Source organism: Leopardus geoffroyi, chromosome D1, assembly GCF_018350155.1.
Source record: "Leopardus geoffroyi isolate Oge1 chromosome D1, O.geoffroyi_Oge1_pat1.0, whole genome shotgun sequence".
NCBI classification, from domain to species: domain Eukaryota; kingdom Metazoa; phylum Chordata; class Mammalia; order Carnivora; family Felidae; genus Leopardus; species Leopardus geoffroyi.
The window spans coordinates 40,599,375-40,616,675 of record NC_059329.1 but is presented as its reverse complement, the minus strand read 5'-3'; the positions used below and the strand labels follow the sequence as shown (position 1 = coordinate 40,616,675).

At 39.3% G+C, this 17,301-nt stretch overlaps 1 protein-coding gene across 5 annotated transcripts in view; it reads left to right on the top strand.

The window, feature by feature from the left end:
• Positions 1-17,301, top strand: part of FAT3 (FAT atypical cadherin 3) — a 671,242-nt gene that overhangs the window by 545,784 nt on the left and 108,157 nt on the right. For all 5 annotated transcript variants that reach the window (XM_045483655.1, XM_045483653.1, XM_045483654.1 and 2 more), the window contains one exon: positions 5,181-5,320. In XM_045483655.1, coding sequence (XP_045339611.1) covers positions 5,181-5,320 — 140 coding nt within the window. The remainder of the gene's footprint in view (positions 1-5,180; positions 5,321-17,301) is intronic.

Below are 17,301 nucleotides of genomic sequence, written 5' to 3'. Positions count from 1 at the left end.
ACCTATACAGACACTCAAGGTTACAGAGCATGCAACGTCCTGGCCTAGCACTTAACAACTTACAAATGCTATAACGAATGAATTCTCATTAAGTAAGCAGAAAGAGTGTTTCTGCATGCTTTTTCCCCTGAGAGTATTATCTCCTCATTTCCATATTTCCAGATCTACCTGAGTGTTGTTAACTTCCTTCGTTTTCCTCCCACTGTAATAGGAATTCACAAAAACTGTACCAAGCAAGATTCTGTTCCCAAGTCTGGCCCCCCGTACCACTGATCTGCCAGTCACTTTTCTGTTCCTCCAAAGAGACCATTGCTTACAGTATTATGTAGCTAGACCCTCCTCAGCTTCCAGAAACAGAAGCTCCACTTGTAACCCAGTTAAGAAAGCTGTAATTAAAAGGAAACATAATAAAGTTCAGCTGTTCCGTGTTTAAACAGCCCAATGCACAGCATGTTCATTCTCTGTGTTAAAAGGGAAAGAAAACGAAGGGAACAAAAATAACCCATAATCCTCTGTGGCTTTGTCACATATCTTCACACTTCTCAGGAGACTATGATTCAACCCAGCGGCTCCTTGATTTACATTCTTTGTAATGTGCACGCAATCTGGTTCACAGTTCATTCCCCGCATCTTTATCCCGATGGCAAATGTCTGTATGGAACGACCACCGCTATTACATACTTCAAACAATGCCTCTCGACCCACAGTTGATGGCGGACACTGCCACCCGTTTTGCTAGCTTTTCACCTGATACTTCGATTAGAAAAATGGTTGTTCTTCTCGAGAGTAAACGTTTAAAATGTCTTTGCCTACTTTATTTGAAAACAACTCTCTGACAGTGCAAGCTAGCACATAGGTCCAACTCTAGCTAAAGTACTTATCTGTGTTGCAGGTATACAAAGATCACCTTGGCTCTTGGTCTGTCATAGGTTCTTTGGGTTCTGGGCTGCTTCTGTCTCCTAAGCTTACACCTGTCCTTCTTGAACCTTGTCCCCAGTGGAGCCATCCCTTAGGATTGGATCAAGTGGGCAAGTGAACTCTTTAGCAGCAGGCCCGTTCTCTGACTATAGATTGGGTCTTTCCTAATCAAGTGGCTGTATTTCTTTATCACAAAACTCTTATTCATCCCTCCTGAGAGAAGCCATGTCTGTCTACCATTTCTAATACACCGGTTTATCCATTCGAGTAGCGTTTGCTCAAAATCATTCAATTAACATCAAATACTTCAGTTCTCCTATTCTGCACTGTGTCCTTAATTTGCTCCCAAATGAGCCTCTCTTTTCTCTGTCACAACAACATAGACCATGAAGCACATCTGAAGAGGTTTCAGGGAAATAATAAAAAGCCTAAACAACATTTTGTATATTCATTATTTTAAGAAAATGAATTTTAAACCAGATTGTAGAAGGCATTTTCCTTCCTACCACTGTTTCCTGACCTCCACCCAGCATCTCCTGCCTTCCATGTAAATATCCTTTTCGGCCCTATACTGTGCTTGCTTCATTCCAGGACAGAAAACTATTCATGATCAAACTGTAATCAGTGTTTAGCATTTTTCCTTAGGTTTGCTGTACATGCTGAACTTGAATGAACAGCTTGTGAACGACTCCCTTAATTCACTGACATTCAGCAGCTCAGTGTTTTGGAAGCTTCTCACATAGCACTTCCCCCTTGGTGACTACTAGATTTTGGTTGGTGTTTTTATAATTACACACAGAGTGGAATGGAATCATGTGCTAGGGGAGGAGCCTGGAAACGTCTCTAAAGAGGACAGTGGTGTGATACCCACCATTGGATCTCATTATGGAGAGACGGTGGTACTTTGGACCCTTCTTTAAAGAAAGACTTGACCAAATCATGATCCAATGCCCTGCTGCCCAAAATATGCAAGCAGTAGCTGCTGGCTTAAAGTATTTTCACTCTCGTCCCATTTTTGAAGCTTTTTAGGACATTATGACTTGGTACATTTAACTTTAGAACCCAGTAGAAATCCAACCCTCCTCTTCTGCTCTCTGTTTACTCTGGTACACCCGTCTTTACCAAAAATGGTCACAGAGGAATGTCCCTGACATGAACTATCTGTTATGTGGGCTGTTCACAACCTTGCTTTTAACCATCTCTGCCGCACACCCCTGCAGCAACGCTCAGGCTGTGACTTTTCTACTTTCCCACTTTGTTGAAACTCAGACCAGCTCGGCGGTGTTCTCCCCTGCCCCCACCTTTTGTTTAGCCTAACGCTGCTGCACCAGCATACTCTGGCTTTGCATGTTGTGTTACTGGCTCTGAGGAAGCACATCTTGTTTAAACGGAATGCTGCTAGTGAAAATGGACTCCTACCATTTGATACTCCCACCCCAGATGAATTGGACATGGTTTCCTATGAAATGAAATCACCTTTCAGGCTAAAAGGGAGCCTGAGAAATGAGCCCTGGGGGAGAGATATGGCGTCGTTTATGAAATGGGATGCCTAAGTGGTAGGTTATTAAATTGCGTGAGGGTTGATGGTGAACTGCTGGTCTAGATTCTGTGTCCCTTGTCAGAAATTCATTTTAAAACTCAGGCAAGATTTTGGGAACCTTGTTTCCCGTGATATCTTGGTTTAACTGGGAGCACATGCCCTGGAAGTGACTACCAGAGGCTGCTCGCCATATTGATGGACTGAGAAACACTTCACAGACTCTCTCTCTCTCAAGTTCCCCTTGATATGCTTTCCATTTGTCTACCTCCCTACCCCTTTAGAGCTTTCTGGCCCAGAGCATTTGAAACTGTAGTAGTGGATGAGGGAGACACGCACACACACACACACACACACACACACGTGCGCGCATGCACACATGCAGAGGAGTGAGAATTATAAAAAATTACAACCATAAAACTAGCCAGAAATGCTTTTTGATATAAAAAATGAGTAATAAGAAAACACAATCTACATGTCATATGTAATTTATGTAAATTTTATGCCACTCAGCCCATGAAATGATTATGTCTTTCATCACGAGGCCCTGAGGAAAATGTGAGTCTCAGGCAGTGAGGGAGAGCACATAGGATTTCCCCATTTAAACAGGAACTGAAACTGGAAATCTTTGCTTGGGTGTTCTCTAAATTTTATTTTCATTCATCTTTAAACTGGAGCACACCAAAGTTTTATAGTTTGCATAATTTCTACTTTGCCTCTACCTACAAATTTCCACCTTCTAAAATAATTTCCTTATCCTCTATCCTTACCCTGCCCATCCCCCACCCCCACACACACAAAAAAATGTGTTCTTCATATTTAAGAAAGCCAACAACCCGGTTAGGAAAACATTCTGAAGATGATTTTAAGTCTGATTTAAAATATGAAGTAGTCCCCACCCAAAACAGCACAAAAAGTGGCACTCTACGCTTCCTTCTACACAAGTCTGACATATTTTATGTCGTTTCTTTGAAATTTTCCATGGCAAAGTGTTTTTGTTTTTTTTTCCCTCAAAATGTACCAGTTGATAGCAAATTATTTTCCTTTGCTCATTAGGATGGTTATTCAAAATCCCTGAATCAGCCTTACGCTTTATTTCATGTGGTTATCAACAGGAAGCACTCCCTTTGAAAGAGACACGGTGACCTGAGGCTTACTTCCCTGTTCAGCCCAGATTTCCTCCTTTTTCTCCTTCTCCTGTTCTTCAAAAGATTTTTTTTTTTTTTGGAGTGCTCCTCAGTAAATCAATTAAAGATATTAATTGGAAGATGAGTCTCTTTTTAGATGAAATTTTTGAAAAATATATCATCTCCAAGCAATTCTGTGGTCCCCTGTATCTCCATAACTTTAATTAAATGTCAAGGGCAATTATGTTCTCTCTAGCAATTAAGTAATCCTAAGTGTATATGACAGCTGCAAGCAATAAGTATTGAAATATATATGACCAGGGTTTTTTTTTTAGTAAACCATGTGATTTATTCTGTGTCACTGTATATCAAATTCTACTAATTCAGGTAAAATTCTCCTTTCCCTTAACTCATCCACTCATTTGTAATTGTAATATCATAGATACTGTATACGGTATTGTTCACTGACCAGCAAAATGAAATGTAAAGTATGTTGAATGGAAGAGAACCCAAGATTTCTTTTCTAAAATATGAAATTCAGTAAGTGAATCGCCCCGTGTGCTATGGCTAAATAAAATTACTGTCCAAGAACAAAAGTAATTGACATCATGGAATTTCAGACTGAAATAAATGGAGCTTGTGAACATATAGTGATATTTAATTAAAATCCATCCAACGTTTGTACCATTATCTTCTCTCCTCCTTAAAACAACAACAACTTTCATTTGGGGAAAAATCATAAACCACATTTTAGTTCACAGAGATGAAAACAGCTACAGTAATTTTAAAAAGGCCTGTGTTATCTTAGCACATTATCAGGTATTCCTAGTCCAACAGAGAGGGAAGGAAAGTTTTTTAAACTTCCACACTGATTGTTTCATAAGTTGATGTCACATAAGCTGATGTTTTCTTCTACTTTCTTCCAGATTTCATTTTGTAAATCTCCCATAAACTTTCTACCTTTTGGGGAGAAAAATAATTTGCACTGTCAGGATGGCAAAAGACAATTTTTCTGTAAATATCCCAACTTACAGATATAGAATTTTTATATGAAACTCAATTTTTTGGCTTTTTCTTATTTTCTAGTATTTATAATTTTATTTCTGACATCTAATGGAGGGGATCTGAACTCTACCAACCAGAGTTTACCATCAATCCTAAAATAGATTCAAGAGTGTCTACGTAGTGTTGTTAATAATTGAACTATTTGTTTACTTAGAATTTAATCTACTTTAGAAAAGCAGAAAGGTCTACAAATCCTTAGCATAGAAGCCATAGCCACAGGGGGTTGGAAGGCCTGCAGTTTCCTAAATATTTTACTGACTCAGTTTATGCTTCACTTCTGTAACATTAGTGCTGAGGTTTTTCTTTGCAATACATTCTTTTTTGTGACATTTGTTATGCATTGAAGAGGCTGTGTTTTGTAATATAAATTAAGTTGGAAATAGAGGTCCCATTTAAGATGTACAAAACTGAGCCAGAGGGATGCCTGTCAAAAAATATTTCTATATAAGAGTTCCCTTTAAAGCTATATGCTTCAATAGACGTAATAACTTCTCAGATATGCTAATTTCATGTTGTTTTTGTGAAATCATCAGGGGGTAATTTTGACAGCTCTTTTGACGCAGAGAAGGGTGTTGGGACCATTGTCATTGCCAAACCTTTGGATGCAGAGCAGAGGTCCATCTATAATATGAGTGTGGAAGTCACCGATGGGACAAATGTTGCTGTCACTCAGGTAAGATGTCAAATTACTAAATGGTGAGAATGCCAAACGATCTGCTAAAGTCATTGGTGCAAGTGATTAGACAATGTGTTGAAAGTAGTAAATTATGTCCACAGATTTCTACCGTACTTAAAACAATCGTCTGAGAGAACAACCTGGCAAAAAGATTGTATCAATGGTATTGTATAACTTAGCCATCTCCTTCAAGAGATTGTGACTGTTCATGCATGGAAGAGGGATATGTATTTGCTTCCTGATCATTTACTGTAGATTTCTCTCTTTGACAACAAAGTCAGCTGTCCTTGAATTTACAAGAAAGAGGGCATGTATATTGTCTGAGTCAACACATCATTATATTCTTCACCTTTTCATGTGTCGGTCTCAGAGAGTTAGAGCTAGAGGCACCTAAGAGCCCAAATTCATTTCACAAACTAAGATGAGTGATATATCCACAGCCTTACTTGAGAACAAGGACTGAGAGTTAGATTCCCTGCCTCCCATCTCTTGTTCTAGCCTCTATGCCATTGGTCCCTTATCCTGGCCTCACAGTAAGGTGCGCTGATTGTGGGGGCCCAGGGTGTTAAAACCACTGAAGCCTGGGCTGCACCCTCAGAGATCCTGCATGATCCTGCTTGTTAGCAGCTGGGGATGAGGACCATTGCTTGAACTCTGGTATGTGAGTGTTTATGAAAGGGCCTTGAGAGCAAGGAGGAGGAGAACATATGTGGGTGAGACTAACACGATGTTAGATATCAATATGGGGCAGATTTACCCTAAATATGAGAGGATTTTTTTGTTTTCTGTTTTAGCATCAGAGACCTTAGGCCAGTTATGGCAGAGGACTGGCCCACACTCATATCCTAAAATCTCTCCATTCTCCTTACTTCTGTCTCCTGTTCTCATGACCCCAGAGGCCATCACTAGTTAATCAAGGTCCTTTTTCCTGCTCAGCCCAAATGTGCCCTGAGACTCCTCAACACAAAGGTTCAGGAAGTGAAGATGAAATTTTTGCCAACACTAAAGTAAGCAAACGTTGATTGGTTTAAAACTTGTTGTAAGCTTGGGGTGCCTGGGTGGCTCAGCTGGTTAAATGGACAACTCTTGATTTCGGCCCAGGTTATGATCACATGGTTCATGGGTTCAAGCCCCCCATCGGGCTCTGCACTGACAGCCTGCTTGGGATTCTCTCTCTCTCTCTCTCTCTGTCTCTCTCTCTCTTTCTCTCCCTCTCTCTCCCTCTGCCCCTCCCCTACTCTCTTGCACACTCTCTTTCTCTCTCTCTCTCTCTCAAAATAAATTTAAAAAAACATGGTTTAAGTTCTTGTAACTATGTAGTTTTAAAAGGAGAAAGGAGGATTATTTCATGCACTGCCTCTTAGTTTGAATTGGTTTCAAAAATACTATGAGACTTTCTCCTTTGACGCTGTTCATAATCATAAAATGGTGGAATTTTAAAGAAACATGAGAGTTCATCTTTACTTTTTACTGTTTTACTTTACCTTTTCCTTTTCACTCAAATAAACTGAAACCCAGAAAGGGGACATGACATGCACATGACAGGGCAGCCATGTGTGGTGACTCCTAATCCTTCAACCTGTGTCTTTCCCTAGGATGACCATAAGACCCTAATTGCCTGAGAGAGACCCATTTACACCTGTTACACTGGTGTAACTCCCATTCACTCTCAAATTGCCTCAGTTGGGATGATAAATTCTACGGCCACCTACTTAAATCTGTACTGCTTCAGAGTATTTTCTTTTTTTTTTTTTTTTTTTTTTAAATTTTGGGGGGAGGAGGGAGGAGAGAGACACAGAGTGTGAGTGGGGGAAGGGCAGAGAGAGAGGGAGACACAGAATCTGAAGCAGGTTCCAGGCTCTGAGCTGTCAGCACAGAGTCCAACACAGGGCTCGAGCCCATGAACCACGAGATCATGACCTGAGCCAAAGTCAGATGATCAACCTACTGAGCCACCCAGGTGCCCCCAGAGTATTTTCAAGACTAAAATACAGATTCCTGGAAAGGACACCATGGTTGAGATCCTATGGGAATCACACAATCTAAAAGCAAGCCCCAAAGACTGATACAAAACAACCCACTTGCAATATTTCTAAGTCTTTATTGCTAATTCACTTTTTAAATTAGCCATTCCTTAGCAAAGCCAACCTCAACTTCTTGGCATCACTTAAAAATACAAGACCAAGTTGAGTAAAATACAAAGAAAGCATGGAACCATATTCATTTCCATACTTTTTTCCAGGGTTTTATAACAATTGGATTAAATGGCAATTCAGTGTGCCTAGAATGTTACAGATACACATTAAGTATGTTTAAAATGAGTGAATGGATAGCAGGTGGTAACATATTCAGTGGGGCCTACATGGCAGGTATGCTGGATCTTCAAAGCACAGAACTGATTCATGGTAACCAGAAAAACAAAAAAAATTATCAGTGAGGCTTTTCTTGTAGAATTTTTTTAGGACCAGACCAGAAATCATTTAACAGTATGTATTCCACAAATATTTCTTGGGTTCACACCATGTGCTAGGAGGTGTGCTAGATGCCTGAGGTCACGGTGACTCAGAGTTTTAAAACCAGATGACTGATGTGCACACCCTTTTTAAAAACTAACTTGAAAGCGTACATTATAAGATTCTGAATGTACACATTGTTCAAGTTCTGCTTTGGTTGATTTTCTATCAGCCTAATGTGGAATTAGACCTCTCTCCAGAGCAGTTGGGAAGAGGTGGAGAATCCAGGTGAACTTAGATGTTTCCCTTGGCAAGGCCAAACTAAGTAGGTTGACGAAGGGTATCAGGAGATTTTCTTTCAAAAGCTTCGAAGCCACTCTGTGTCTCCAGGGCCATGACCTTCTCAGTAAGTGAGAACTAACCGTTTCCAAGGTATAAACTTGTGCACGATCAGTATTACCACCAGAAAACCATTACTCTGTCCATAAGGCCGCGTTCAGGCCTAAGTACCAACCCCCCCAGAGCCCCTGTCAATCCAGGCCTCTGCTTCTCTTTGCCACAGCCCCTCCGACAATAGAGAGAAAAGAGGTTCTCTCAATTAATTCAAGCCCTCTGTATCAAGGACACGTTTACAAAAAGATTATTTTGGTAAAGAAAAGGCATTCTAGATCTTTTTTAGAAACCACCAAAGCGTGTTCCAACCCGTGACCCTAGGCAACTTAATGATTCCACCATCAAACAGATACCCTTCACCATATAACTAAGTAAATGTTTTGTAGCCCCAAAATACCTGTCCAGTTTCCCTTTGGGAACTTTCCTCTACTTTGTTCCTTTGGAATCATAAAACATCTATGACAAGGGCTTCAAATCAGCCAGAAACAACATGTTGAATTTCACTTCACAAATGTCACACAAATCAGAGCCTCGGGGATCTCCGTGTCTACATGAAAACTCTTCCTTCATCTTCAGTTTTGTTCTGTTGTCCCAACTTGTAGGATTCTTGTGCCTCAGAGCTACAATATCTGGTGGCAAATAAACATCCTTTTCCTCACTGAGATCCCCTAGCGTGAGTACAGCATATAAAATATATAAAACGGTCCTGTGGATTTCACGTTGCAAAGATTCAGATGTCCTAAATGAGCCCGTAAGCAGGTGACTTTCTCCAGCTGGAATGGGAAGAGAGGCGGCCAGAGGGGATGTCAGAGATTCCAAATGTGAGATGATTGGAAACATCGTCACTAGTTCAGGTACGGAGGGGGCGGTGTGACAAGGAACGCAGGCAGCCTTGAGGTGCTAAGAGGTGCTCCAGCCGACAGCCCACAAGGAAACAGGGACCCCGGGCCTAGAACCTCAGGGGACTAAATTTCATTAACAATCTAAATGAGCCTGGAGCGGATTCACCCCCAGAGTTTCTGGAAAGGAACACAGCCCTGCTGACACCTTGATTTTGGCTTTGTGAGACTCTAAGTAGAAAACACAGGTGAGCCACGCTATACTCCCAACTACTGACTTACACAGTGAGGAGGTAATAAATGCATGTCATTTTAAGCCAAGTTTGTGGTAATTTGTTATGTTAGAAATAGGAAATAGAAATAGGAAACTATTTTGTGGGAAAGGCAAAGCAGGGTTTTGTAACTCGAGTAGGGCAGAGTTCAGACATAAGTAGTTGGATTCCAGAGCCTGCTTTCTCAACCACTGCCCTGTGCCACCTTCTCAAAGGCAAGGCTAAGTCTTTGCTACCTTTGCTCAATTTTTGCAGGAAGAGAACTTACCTGGCTCTGCTAATTATGAGGGGAATACTTTTTTTTAAATAGGTTTATTTATCTCCCTTTGAGAGAGAAAGAGTGCGTGTATACAAGTGGGGGAGAAGCAGAGAGAGGAGAGAGAGAGAATCCCAAGCAGGATCCACGCTATCGGCACCATCGGCGCCAAGCCCATCACAGGGCTCGATCCCGTGAACCGTGAGATCACGACCTGAGCGGAAATTGAGATGTGGATGCTTAACTGAGTGAGCCACCCAGGTGCCCCTGAGGAGGACACTTCTTAAGATGGCTGCCTGGGGAACACAGTGCCATCTGCGGCCATTAGAATGTCTCAGAGCCAGCCATGCATTCTGGGCATGGAGCAAAATACCCCAACCTCCTTATAGCCTCCACTCAAGCGGCTGAGTTTATGGGCCACAGGGGCGCACATCGCCAAGGAGGAGAAATTATGGGTTTTCACAACTTTCCCCATACCTCTATCCAACCCATATGAGCTACTGCATCTTCACAGCAAATTTAAGAAAGTCTAGAGCATGACTCTTCCAAAGGATCAACGGATAGAAATATGTAGTAATATATAATGCCTGCTATTTGCATTATAAGACTTAACAAGCTTCATTCTTAAGTTTCATTTCCTTGTCTTACTGGGAGTAGTTACATCAAATATTATCATTACACTTATTTTTCTAGTAAAAAACTCACACAGATTGCTTAGGTGGACACCCTTGGTGTACACAGGTAAAGAGGTCCAAACCCACTTTTTCCTTCTCAAGATCAGCTATATCTTAGAAACTCCACCCTACACATCTCTATATACACAATATACAATTCACTAGAGGAAGCATTTGGTATAAAGGAGGGAATACTGACCTTGAATCAGGTGACCCAAGTTCAAGTCAGCACTTAACCAATTCCTGTCTATGTTACCAAATAGAAGGTAGTTCTCTCTCCGTGAGACTCAATTTTTTCTGTATAATGGGGATACTGCCTTACATACTTCATGAGTTGTTGTAAGAATAAAATAAGATCTTTTGAGATATTTTCAGATCTGTGATGTGCTGGACTCATGCAAGTTTTATTATTAGTCTCATCCTCAACTTAAAATTGGAATACTATACCTGATAACTATAAAATATTGTGTATGTGGCTTTCATTGTTATTCATGAAAGACAGCAGAGATATTCATGCCCAAATAATAATCTAAAAATTACATTGATTTGATTCAGAGACTCATGATACGTGCTTTTGTGATTTTAATATGCTTTTCTTATTCAAGTCCTACTTTGATTTATAAACATATGAAAATCAGCTTGTATTCGTATGCTCCACAGCCAAACCTGAGATTAAAAATCTCTTTCAGATAATCTCCAAAATTCTTAGGCCCCACAAAGGCAGTTAATTGAGTTAATTAGCCACAAAGGCTTTCTGCCAAAGAGAGTGTATTCACTGGGGCTAAGAGGTCTGGGACCTGCATTCTTCAGGTTAACCTTGCCCTTCACAGCCTTGAGGAGTCCATTCTTCTTTTGTCTTTAAGCCATGTGCTGGGAATTCCTCACTGGCCTTCTTCTTCAAAAAGCAGACTTTATCTTTAAGATTTAGACTGTGTCTTCTCCTTTCCTTCCACCTTTGCACCTGCTTAAAGGCAGGTGAGGGTAAGAACAAATCACTTTTTTTTTTCTCTTAAAATTTTTCCAGAGAGAAGGTGACAGAATGCGAGGGGGGGAGGGGCAGAGAGAGAGGGAGACACAGAATCTGAAGCAGGCTCCAGACTCTGAGCTGTCAGCACAACGCCCAACACAGGGCTCGAACCCACGAACCACGAGATCATGACCTGAGCTGAAGTCGTACACTTAACCGACTAAGCCACCCACGTGTTCCAGAAGAAATCACTTTTGCTAAAGCTGTTCCATGATTCCCTAGTTCAAGGAACTCCCAAGGGACACTTCCTTTGTCAGGAGTTTTTATCTTCCTCAGCACCTTCTCCCTCTTAGGGGGTGAAAAAGAAAGTAGCCCCAAACTTCCTTCTGTAGTTAGGTTAGGAAAATGCTGGAACTAATACAATTATATAGAGATAAAATAAAGCAGCAAACCAACTCTGAGGTTGGATTTCCTATTAAAAAAACAATAATAATGGTAAAACTTCATTGTTTGTGATAGATCCATGCCTAACAATTTGTGAGTGAATCAATTTTTGAAAATGGATTCCAGTTTTAAAGGCAGCAGGGAACTTTCTGCTTAGAATAATGTTCCTGAAATGACAGCGGTCACGTCTGTTGTTTATTGTGTCAGTTAGGATTTCGGTGTAACAAGGTACATGCTATGTACACACGCATTTGTTCACGTATGTTAGGTGCATTTATAATTAATGTGTATATAATTTCAGTGCACATGGAGATGGCATAATGGAATGAATGTAGAACTTGGCTCCATATGACCTAGTTTGAGTGTGGCCTTGCCGTTGTCACTTTGGGCACACCCCTTAACCTCTCTGATTCACATTTTTCCCATCGATAAACTAGAGACGATAAAGGTTAAGAAACAAATTTGATACAGGTTTATAAATTGTAAAATAAACATAAACTGACATGATTTTTTTTTTTTTTACTTACACATCCAAAAATACAACGTGTAAGCTTGGGGATAATCCAAGGAGCATTACCCTTGAAATCACAACCATAGAATATTTTAAATATGGTTTCAAAATGCCAACAGAGGCGGAACAGAGTGTCAATACTTTGGGACTTAATTGATTCTAATGAAAGACCGAGGCCTTCCCCTGTAACTCACCCCAAGGACACTTCATGCCATGAGCCTTTGTAAAGCCAGGCTTGGCACGTACCCAGACTTAGCTTAGATGAGCTTGCAAAACCCGAAGTGTTGTGGTAGGCACCATTGGATCCAGCGCTGAAGAGACTTCCTACATTCAGGTTTCCTCCTGCTTTGATTCCATTATACTTCTTTAGGCCTTTCAATTACCATTTTGAGCACAACATCTTTGAGAGTTACTTTGCTTTGTTTGTTAGTTCAGGAGCTCACAAATGGCCCCAACTGTGGGAAATAAAAAGCAAACGAGGAGAAGGAAGTCTTTTACAGAGAAACACTTGTTCTGACTGTAGATGAGGCACAAGACAAAGCAAGCAGAAAGAGGCAAGCTTTTCAGGAGCACATCAACTTTGAAACTTCATGAAGGTCAGGGCAGCCTTGCTGGCTGGAAAGGCTTTTTTATCCCGTTAATATAACTGCTTCTGTGCACACAAATATTTTAGCATCTTGACTAAGTTAACTTGAACTTTTTAAAGGAAAGAATTGGCATTCAAAGAATCTAGTATGACCTTCCAAATACAGTGGAGATAAAACAATACCTAAAACTCACAGGCACACTTCTTAGCCCTTTTTTTTTAACCATAAACTGCAAGCAAATCTTGTTCCCATGTCAGGCTCACTCCCTGGGCAAGTCTTCTGGGCACAGAGGCCGTAGCACTGCCCTTTTCTCTTCCTCAGAAAAGAAAAAGCACATGTGCGTCAACGTGAGTGACAATGCAGCTGCTTATAAGAATAGCCGTGGTCTGACCACATTTTAAAAAGTAAATAATTTTCTAGAATGCAGCCAAATGCCTGCATATGTAAAAGCTTTCCCATTAGTCAGGAATAAGACAGGAATGTCACCGGCTCCAATACTATTTAACTTGTGCTAAAAGTATTAACCAATGCAAATAGGTAAGATAAAGCAAGTTGTGTTATAAAAAGGAAACGGTAGAACAAATGTAATGCTTCAACATGGACTCCTTGGCATTTGCATATTTTGGATATATGCCTTCGGGTGCTTTTGATAATTAAGACAGTCTGCAAATTCAAGAAAACCCAACAAAGATAAAGACGCTTTTTTAAAGTACTAGAAAAATATAAGGAAATATATGGTCATTGATCTAGTTATTGCTACTATTAACATTACTACTATGTCCAGTGGTTTTACTGTTGTCATTGTTGTTATTGTTAAATTATGCTCTGAACATTATGATCATCATCTTTATAATCATCGTTTTACCTGGATCATGGCCGAAGAGACTAAAATCTGTGGTATCACATATGTCTAAACTCTGTATACAAAGATACTAAATATTTAACTATGACATTTATTGAGTAACTGCAATTCATTGTGTCCAGCCCTGAGCTAAATGCTGGGGATACCCTGGTGATCTCTGATATTTATCTATAATCCGCAAGTCAATATTCTCAGCACCTTTGTGGTCGTTCCTGGACATGCACAGAGCAGCAAAATATTTTCCCTGCTATGGTTGAACAGAGTGACGCTCTGCCTTCCTGTTTTAGCTCTTGTACTCTATACAAGTGTCCTTTTTGCAATCTATTTAGTGCCACATTTTTTGCATTCTTGTGTTCTTTGTCAGCAATCTCACTGTTTAAAAGATCCCTCAGTGTAGGTCTGAAATGCAATTCAGTGTTCCCAAGTGCAAGAAGGACATGCTGATGTGCCTTATAGACAAAATATGTGTGTTCCATGAGATTCATTCAGGCCTGAGTTATAGTGCTGTTGGCTATGAGTTAATGTTAATGAATCAACGGTATATATTAAAGTGTATTTAAACAGAAAAAAAAAGAAAAAAGTAAAACTATCTCTCCATTTGCATGCAGTATAATTATGCATCTGTAAAGTTCAAAGGAGTACATAGAAAAGCTGCAAATGATAGGAAACTTTAGTAAAATAACAGATTATAAATTCAGCATACAAATCAATAGCGTAAATAGCAAAAAAAATAAAAGGGAAAAGATAAAATGGAAACGAAGACCCCACTTAGGATATAGCACATGCATAAACTTGAAAAAGTGTGTTTTGTTTAATGTTTTATTCATTTTTGCCAGAAAGAGAGAGACAGAGTGTGAGTGGGGGAGGGGCAGAGAGAGAGGAAGACACAGAATCTGAAGCAGGTTCCCGGCTCTATGTTGTCAGCACAGAGCCCAACGCAGGGCTCACACTCACACACTGTGAGATCATGACCTGAGTCCAAGTCAGATGCTTAACCCACTGAGCCACCCAGGCGCCCCAAAAAGTGTTTAAAATCTATTTGAGGAAAGCTAAAACTCCCTGAAAAATAAAATGGTAGGTCTGAACAAATGGAAAAAGAAACTATGTCCTTGTATAGGACGACTCCATCAGAAAGGAATTAGTTCTCATGTAGTTAAACTATACTCTCACCGTAATCCAATCTAAAAGGCTATCAATTTTTTGTCAGTTGTTATACAAGCTGATTATAAAGTTCATTTTGAAGAACAACAAATAAGCCTGGCCTGGAAACTCCTTGAAAAGAACAAAGGGGCTAATTTTTGCAATTAAGACACACTATAAAGCCTTTTTAATTAAAACATTTTTATATTGACATATGATAAGACAAAGAAACCAATTGAACAAAATAGAAAATTCAGAAATATATCATGTGCGTATGTAAACTTAGCATACAATAAAGGTGGCCTCTCAAATCAGTGGAATTTGAGTCTTGTAAAAAGTAGCATTGAAGTAAATGGAGAGCCCTGTAGAAAAAAAATGAAATTCAATCCATTTCTCACATAATATAGGAAAAATTCCAAATGGAGTAGAGATGTAAATGTAAGAAAAGGGTACGTGTAAATGCTATTTTTAAAAAATGAGTGTATTCACCTATAACCTGAAAAATATAAGTATTCTAAACTATGACTTAGCATCCGGTAACAATAAGGGAAAAGACTGATGTTTTCAATTTCATAAAAATAAAAATAAAAGCTTTTGCATGGAAAAAAAAATCACCATAGCAAAATAAAGTTAAATAACAAAATTGAAATCATATTTGCAATTTGTATCACCATGCTACCAAAAATAAAGAAGGAAAAGGCCATCTAACTCATAAGGAATGAGCTGATATAAATAATTTTCACATAAAAAGAAACGCAAATGACTCTTAAGCATATGAAAAGATGCCCATCCTCGCTCATAATAAGTGAAAGGCAAATTAAAAGTACACTGAAATGCTATTTCTTATCAGATTGGCAAAAGATTCAAAAGTTAGAGTACATACTTTGTTGGCAAAGCTGTGGAAGACATTCATTCGTATATATTGCTATGGGAATGCAAATTAATAAAACTTTTGGGAAGAGGAATAAGGAAATAACGAACAAAACTATATAAGCACTTATCCTTTGATCCAGCACTCAGAATTCTAGGGACTCAAATATATATGGTAGCAAAAAAATAAAAAGACCTGGACACAAGGCTCTTGATGGCCCATTTTTTCTAAGGGTGAAAATTGGAAACACCTGACATGAACATCGATAGAGGAATGGTTGAATTAACTGTGATCCATCTACCCATTGGAAGAGTATCTCTATATTGCTGTGGATTGTCTTTGGAATATGATGATTCAGAGTTTCTCAACAGCAACACTGTTGACATTTTGGTTCAGATAGTTCTTTGTTGCAGGGGACAGTCCTGTGCATTGTAGGGTGTTTAGCATCATCCCTGCCCCCCTACCCACTAGATTCCAGGAACACCCCAACACCCAGTTGTAACAATGAAAAATATCTCCAGATATTGCCAAATATCCCCTTAGGGACAAAGTTATCCCCAGTTGAGAATCATTGATATGATGTTAAGTTAAAGAGCATGAAGTGGGGGAGGGGGGGGGTGTATACAATAATGTGTATGTAACAAAAGAGATGGATAAAATGTAACATTAATCTTTAAAAAGCATTACCTGTAGGAGAAGAAGGGAATAGGGTGAAGGGGAAAGAGAAGCTAAACTACTTTGACTATACCTTTTTTCTAAATTTGACAGTGGCACTTTTACATGTAATATAAAAACAAAATTAAATGTTAAGACAAGGTTAAAATTTTAAAGTAAATGAAAGCCGATAAACTTAAATGTGTTGCTGGCATATCTACACAGAGAAGAGCTCTTCTGTGCTTTAAACATACTAATTTGACTGTATATCTTAATTTATCCTAGTGGGATAAATCTCAAAATCAAAGGAACTAAAAATAATATTAAGTTGTTTTTGAATGATCATAGTTGTAATAGAATTACAGCACCAAAGTTGTTATTGTTATTCTGAGACTTGTGTGCATGTATTTCATATAAAACTGAGTAATTGTGATGATGTCTTTGAGCATGAGAAATTTCAACATAGGGTCTTAGCCTGGGATACAGATATAAAAAGAATGAGATTAAGTAAAAAACCTTGATGCCCTAATTTTGAATTGGATGTGTCAGTATGAACTCATGAAATAATTATCAACAGCAAAAAACTCTCGCTGACTCTGTCCATTGAAGCAAACTAAACACAATAGTAAATCCAATAGCAATGATTATTCCTAGCACCACTTCTAACTAAAAAGATATCATTGGTTTTTGGAGAAATAGATATTACAAGACTGGGTCAGAAAATGTACAAGGTGACCCTGGAAAAAAATCACCAGTAGCAATTATTAGAAAGCAAAGAAGCTATCAAAGTCTACTAGGATTGTGTCAAAAGATCTCATGAGCCAACTTGAAGAGGCTCCCATTGGCCAAGGAAGGGCCATTTGTGCATCAATAAGTATAATAACTGCAATGGACAGAAACATCAGCTGTGATTAAATTCATGAGCTCGTACTGACACTCGAGAAAATATGCTTCGTTGGTCACTTTGGGAAGAGCTGAAGAACAAACTATCATTTTGAGATGATAAATAAAGGGAAAGAATTAAGTATTCATTATGACTTCACTATCTGAATTGT